At 43.1% G+C, this 7403-nt stretch overlaps 1 protein-coding gene across 1 annotated transcript in view; it reads right to left on the bottom strand.

The window, feature by feature from the left end:
* The window catches only part of MRPS31 (mitochondrial ribosomal protein S31), a 61460-nt gene that overhangs the window by 23958 nt on the left and 30099 nt on the right, over positions 1–7403 (bottom strand). The window contains exon 3 of the mRNA XM_018556452.1: positions 513–589. Within this exon, the coding sequence (XP_018411954.1) occupies positions 513–589 (77 nt within the window). The remainder of the gene's footprint in view (positions 1–512; positions 590–7403) is intronic.

Below are 7403 nucleotides of genomic sequence, written 5' to 3'. Positions count from 1 at the left end.
GACCGATCGGCACCCCATACACGCGATCCGCCGGCTCTACAGCCGGCGGATCGCTTGTATGGTGACAGGCATCGCTGCCTGTTTTTAAAAAACGGCCATTTCCCGCTCGCGCGCGCCGAGCGGCGCGCGGGGGGGCGTGTCTGAGCGGACGTCTAAAGACGCCCGCTCAGATCTAGAGAGCTCGGGCCGGCCGTTTTTTTACTACGGCCGGCCCGGAGGTGGTTAAATAAAGTTTTTAAAAAATCCCCAAAAATGTTTTATGTTCTCATGCCCCCACATACACAAATCGAGTGCATCTACATACAAAAAAGATGATTGCACAACACATGTTGGGTATCCTTGTACACGCCAAAGTGAAAGAAACAATTCTAGGGCCATTATTTACAGTTCATTCTAAACTGATGACCTGTAAAAGCTTTATTGTTTCCGATGAACAGTACATATAGGGCAGGGGTAAAATGCAGTGCACAAAAGCTCAAAACTGGGAAAGGTTCTCTCCTGAGGTTACTGACCTGTTATAGTTGTCTGTTCAGAGACGGGAGGAGCAGGAAACATTCTGAGGCGCTTGCCAGTGAACAGTCTCAGCGAGCTGTAAGAAAATACACACATCAGCAACTCCTCACTACTAAAGTTCACCCACTTATGCAATAAAAGAACAGCTGAAGACAGCTCGAATGGCATTTTAGTTTTTAGAAAAAAGTTTGTGAAATCTTTTGATTGTCTGTTTTCTGCATAAATGTATCCTAAAATGTAATCAGATTTTCACGATATGATGGTGATATTGACTGAAGGCAATAAAGTCATACTAAAAGGATACTTGTTGAAAGAAACAGATGAAAGTAGAGCTGCAGCTAACGATTATTTTCAAAATCGATTATGTCGATTAGTTGTTGCAGCCCTAGATGAAAGAAATGCATATTTCTCTCATGACTGGTATGACACACATAGCATTCTATACGGTCATATTTTTAACAAATACAATTTACTGCAGAAGCGTAAAAACAAAATGATAAAAAATAAATCACCCAGCACTTATTAAAACAAAAAAACAGCTTCCACTTCGATATTCACCTTCAACCCAGGGCTGTCCCCTGCAGAAAGTTTTCTCCATTGCTAGCTGGCACTCCTTTTCCAGGAAGAATAATAGCCAGCTTCAACCCACATTCTGTAACCCTAGGTTGTCATTGGCATTGCCACTGGGTATGTGTCACCATGTCACCCTGGGCTCGTAGTACTGAAGCACAGAGCACCGCTCACATGACATTCCAGTCAGAGGACTGCTGGATTAAAGGGGTGTATAAGACGAGATTAAAATCTAAAAAAAGTGTCCATATGCTTTGAAGTATATAAACTAGGGAAGCACCGATACAGTTTTTTCAGTATCGAGTACCAATATGTTTTTTTCTGTACTCGCTGACACCGAATATCGATACCAGAAGTCCGATTAAGGAAGCCAGGCGGCGTGTAATGACTCACTGCCCGGCTTCCTGAATAGCAGGGAAGCTGTCTCCATGCTTGGATGCGGCCTTCTGGCCAATCAGGAAACTGGGGGGCGGGTAATGGCTTGCCACCTGGCTTCTTGATTGATCAAGAAGCTGGCCAATCAGGAAGCCAGGCGGTGAGTCATTACACGCTGCCTGGCTTCCTGATTGGCTCGGGAAGCCGGCTCCATGCTCCCTCGTCACCAAGTGACAAAGAAGCATGGAGCCGGCTTCCTGGCCAATCAGGAAGCCGGCAGCTGTAATTATTTGCTGCCCGGGTTCCTGATACCGGAAGTTCGAGTATCGGGCTAAGCATCAGAGCATTTGGGTGAGTACGAGTACTTGCCCAAATACTCGGTATTGATACCAATACTAGTATCAGTGCATCCCTAATATAAATCCTAACATTGAGCCTCTTTCATTTGATCCCTTTTAATCGGTTAAATAAAGAATTGAAAGCACTTTGTTATATCTGTTTAATAAGCACAAAAAGATACACCTGTTGATATTGCCAAAAATCCAATGCTGTCCTGTGTGCTCTGCAGTGTTATCTCAAGCAGTGTGATATAAGCTCGGCGAACTACAGAACACCTCCCCCTATGAGTGACATAGCTACTCCTCTATACATACAGCAGTTAGTGAGTAAGGAAAAGGGTTACCAGCAGGATCACCTGATGAAACTAAAAGGACAAGAAGACTGAAAACAAAATAAAGCAACCAAGGACCAGTAAGCTGCAAGATATTATATTTTTGTTCTAGGGTTTAGACACACAGGACACACAATATAAATATTAAGATATGGATATCCTTAGAACAGGGTAAGTGAGGACAGGCATTCCAATCTCCGAGGCAGGACCTACACTCAAATGAGAAGTGGATTTAGCCATCCGTCTTATATAAACAAAATGGCTCCTCTTTCAGAACAAAATTATGCTGAACCAAAGCCTAACCTAAAGAAAGTTAATAGGAAAAAAGAACTGGAAACCCTAGTGATTGGCCAAGGAAATTTAGTGCAGCATTTCATGTCGACTTCCCTTCAAAGTCAGAATTAGTCCAAACACCATCAGCCCATACCTGGCAGAAACTATTGGGACCTGGGTACACCCATCTACAGCTTGGAGAAGTCTGCAGCTAAAAAGCCATACCTCTGTTGTGGAAATAAGGCCAAACACGCTTATGCCAGAAAGCACAACTTGTGTGCTGAAAAGTGGCAGCAGATGCTCTGGACTGATAAGTCCTCAACTGAAATATTGTAACAGAAAGCAGTTTGTTTGCCGGTCAGAATAAGGCCACATTCACACTGAGGGATTCGCAAATCGCGCGATTTGCATTTTGCGCGATATCGCGCGTTTGTCACTTGCATTGAGCAAGCTAGAATCGTGGCAAAATCCGCTCCAAAAAGGGTCCTGCTGTAGCGACGCACGACCCGCGACAGCGACGGACAGAGCCCCATTGAGATGCATTGGAGAGCGATATCGCACGGTAAATAGCCGCGATATCGCGGGAATTACCGCGCGATAAATCGCTCAGTGTGAACGGGGCCTTAGTGGTCTCCTCAATGGTGAAAAGTACAGGCAGTTAACGATCCATCATCCTATTCAATCAGGGTAGGTGTCTGATCGGTTCCAAATGTATTCTACAGCAGGAAATAACCCCAAACATATAGTCAAAGTCATAAAAGCCTAAAAGAACTATCTTTAATGAAAAGAACAAGGAGTCCTGAAAGAGATGGTAAGGCCTCCACATAGCCCTGATCTCAACATCATTGAGTCTGTCGGAGATTACATGAAAAGACAAAAGCAACTGAGACCATCTAAATCCACAGAAGAACTGTATTTTATAAATTTGCTGCACATTTCACTTGTGTGTGTGTAAATTTTAAGAAAAGCCTAGAGAATTTTGGAAGCTGCCAACTTTCAAGGCCTTAAATGGCTGGTGGCATAGCTGCAGCACAATTGTAACTGCAATCCAAATATTTAAGATGGCACGTTCCTTGGCAGTAAGGGATGGGAGGGTTGTCATTCCATTTTAAAATACTAGTTGCCCAATGGTCAAGCTGTTGTAATGGCATCAGTGCTTACTTAATCCTTTACCTGGAGTCAGTAGGCAAATAAGGAGTTCTGACATTGCTCTGGTTTCACTAGCTGCATGTATGTTTCCGAGTCGGCAAGTCCAAGTACCTAAGTAAGGGAATCGGGCATGACTGCCATACAAGTAGCATTTTCAGAAGCAGGTCAATAATAGCAGCCTCTATATCTTGCTTGGAACATGGCTCATTTCAGCTTGAGCTATTTAGCTCTGTATACAACAGGCTTTTTACAACAAGACAGAAGAAAACAGAAAAAAGAGCCCACAGCTCCAACTGTTGGCTATACCATACTTCCTACCAACCCGACTATAAATGGACAAATGTTCAAACCCACTAAAAATTCATCTTAAGTGAAAAAAAAACCAATCACTGTTTATATCCTACTAAAAGAATCTACCGCTTGCCGAAAAAAAAAAAAAAAAAAATGTCTGCCTCACTTGTGTTAAGAGGCGTTCCCTCCAAAAACAGTCGGGCAAGTTTGGCTCCAGAATTATAGCATTAAATTGATAGAAGCGATATAGAATGTTCTCAAATGGAATTGCTGATATATAATATCAGCAATTAAGTTTTGCAGGCCAATTCCCAGTATACTCCTCATAAAAAGGCTTAGAGTAGTTCTCATTACTTCAGATATGATTGCCTGTAATTGAAATGCTCAGAGGAAAAAATGATTTTAATGGGGGAGCTGCTAATTGGGTACAGCAGAAGGGGGTGAGTCACATTTGAATTAATCCAGCTTCAACTCGTACAGGCCATGCACAATTCAAACGAAGAAGCTAATCGGCATTTTAAAAAAAAAGAAAGAAAATAAAAAACACGTGAAAACGAGTTTCCTTGGCGTGTGTTTATACATCCACCCACTCCCTGCTTTCCAAATGCCTCACATTTAGTAAGCTAAATGCAGGAAAAATGCTTCGTTCCTAGGTTACATTTGCTACAGGATTTAAAGACATCATAGGCTGTGCCTGCTGTGTTTACACATACCTATTATATATATATTTATTTATTTTTATTATACAGGGTTTATAAAGCACCAACAGTTTGCGTAGGGCTTTACAAAATGAAGGGAGACAGTAATTACAATACAGTTTCAATACAGTAGGGTTAGGAGCAGTAGTGTATTTTGGTTTTGTGCTGCCCTATACAAGACTAAACTCGGACACCCCCCTATACTAAATTGGCCCCACCCCTTTCTGCTTAAAGGGTTTATAAACCCTCAGCTTTTTTTGCTTAAATCTACTGCTAGCAAGCAGTAGATATATGCAAAAAGTTTTTATTTAAAACGCTTTAACAGCGGTTTAAACTTACCTATGTGTTCCCTGTGCACTTCCTTACAAAAATGTGAAACGGAACGGGCGGCCTCAAAGCATCTTGGGGCGGGCGCATGCGCAGTTCACATTTTCGGCTGGGACACGAGGAAAGACACAAGGTAAGTCTATGGACGCGTGCACCCGCATGCAGACACGGTCGGAGAGTACGTGCCAGCTCAGAGGAGTCAGCGCTGGATCGGAGATTCGCCGCAGCGCTGGAGAGAAGGCTGAAAACATCAGGAAAGAAGAGGAAGATCGGATTAAGAGACATCATTTAAGGTAAGTGCTTTAATTAACGTTTTACGCAACCAGTTAACATTTTGCGTTCGGACAGGTTTCACTATTAGCGTAGTAGTCAAACCCGCTGCACATTTTGTTATCCTGTCAGAAGCTGGATACAGCTTGTTTAAATAGTAACAGACGCACACTGCATCACTTCTGCCAGCGTCGGAGAGAGGAGGCCGAGCTTGTCAGTGGATTGGGGTAAGGATAATTTAAGTTTTTTTCTCTCTTTCTCTCTGGCTTGTAGGGATGCACGGATACAATTTTTTCCTGACCCAGTACAGTACAGATACTTTTCCTCAAGTACTCGCCGGTACCAATTGTGACAGTTTTTCTAAAACAATACAGACTAATGATTTTAGGACAGTGGTGAAGTGCCAGGGCCTGGTCCCAACTGCAAGCGCTGCAATCCAGGTAGTTCTGCCACTGACTCGAAGTAGTAGAGGGACTACAAACCTCAGCAATTCATGATACAGCAATGCAGAATACCACCAGCTATAGAGGAATACAATTCCCAGTGATACATTATACAGCAATGCAGAATACCATCAGTAATACCAATAATATAAAGCTATATAATCTGTGCAACTCCAGCCTGATGTCTCCAGCGGAGGATCTCAGGAGGGCTGTGCGGGCTCTCAGGAGGCTGTGGGGGGTCTATGGTGGGCTGTGCAGGGTCTCACCAGGGGTTTGGAGGGTCTCGCGGGCTAGTACGGGCAGCGTGGTTCGAGGAAGGAGGAAAAGATGGCCAGCGCTGTAAAGGGAGATGTTGTTCAGGCCGGCACTGTAAGGAGAGGAGGGAGGAGGAGATGTGCGGGCCGCATTGTTTACAGGAAGGCTGCTGAGGTCCCCAGCAAGTGCGGGACCTCAGGCAGCCGCTTCTATTTAAAAATTGAAAGTGCTAGTATCATCGCTTAGCATTGGGGCATTTTCACAAGTACGAGTACTCGTGACAATGCCCACTATCAGCACCAATATGGGTGCATCTATACTGGTTTGGGGGGTGATGTTTTTGGCTGTCCCCCTGGAAAGTACCACCAAGGCAAATGCCTAGTTTCCCTTGTGGTAGATATGCCCCGGGCCCTGCTAATGAAAGCTTACAATCTAGTAGGAGGATACACATACGTACCTACAAGAAACACTTTTACAAGGAGGAGATCAGGGCAACACCCTTGCAATAAGGCCCCCCTTGACATTACCTGTCCCTGTAACTTCAACCCTAACTATGTCACTATATATCATTCTTGTCAACGCCAAGAAGTCATCCTGTTTTTTTTACCCCTCTCACCCTGCATGATGTGAAAATCTCCCTTGATTCCTCTCATCCATCAGAGACCTTTTCCCTGCACAGTTCACAGGTGAACAATATTGAAATAGTATTCCTAATATGTTCAGCTGTGTAAAATACATTAAAAAATGTTAACCACATGTATGTATCAATATTGCACAGTGCTACTTCTTTTTTAACATATACTAGATATGGAATTCTCTGATTTTTGGTTTTTCAATGTAACAGTCACACAATACTGCTTTTAGGCCATGCCTCTTGTACAATCCAGCCACACCCAGTTGCCGCAGCACATGGCTCTTTCTTATTACCCAATGAATTGTTCTCCCTGGTTGACATCCCTAAGATAGCACATATTTATATTCTCTCTCAACCTGCAGGGTCTCATTGCTCAGGGAGCCACAGAAAATACATTATTTGGGTTGGATAGCTGTCTGCCATGTCTAGAGTGAGTGAGTGAGTGAGTGTGTGTGTGTGTGTGTGAGTGTGTGTGCGTCTAAGGGAGCAATTTGGACTGCCGTGTAATATTTATTGGACTCAGATCTTGTTGATTCTGGGTCTAGTGATACCCTTGAACAAATTGAGAACTCTACTTTGTATTGACCCTAAAATGTGGCTTAGACTTGGGATTGGCAACACCCAAAAGAAATGGAGCAATTTCGATAAGGTCATTTTAATTGCATTTTATGTGTCCGAACCGTGAAATCTTATGCGGTTTCCAGGTCTTAAGGGATGTGTAACATCATTTTGATTTTAGCTCATGATCATTTTCTCATCAAAAAGTTCAGTTCACATACAAAAGACATCACATAGGCATGAAATTGCAATATTTCCACATTATAAAGTTATTTAAAGCTTAACTATGGGATAAGCAAATGTCGTATAAATGCAAGAGGGATGTGTATTGTTACTTAAATCTTGGTGTGCTTTATATATTTCCCCCCCCCCCCACC

The sequence above is a fragment of the Nanorana parkeri genome, unplaced genomic scaffold (genome assembly GCF_000935625.1).
Source record: "Nanorana parkeri isolate BGI_ZX_2015 unplaced genomic scaffold, ASM93562v1 scaffold238, whole genome shotgun sequence".
Lineage (NCBI taxonomy): Eukaryota > Metazoa > Chordata > Amphibia > Anura > Dicroglossidae > Nanorana > Nanorana parkeri.
The sequence above is the reverse complement of the archived record's forward strand: the minus strand, read 5'-3'. Positions and strand labels throughout refer to the sequence as shown.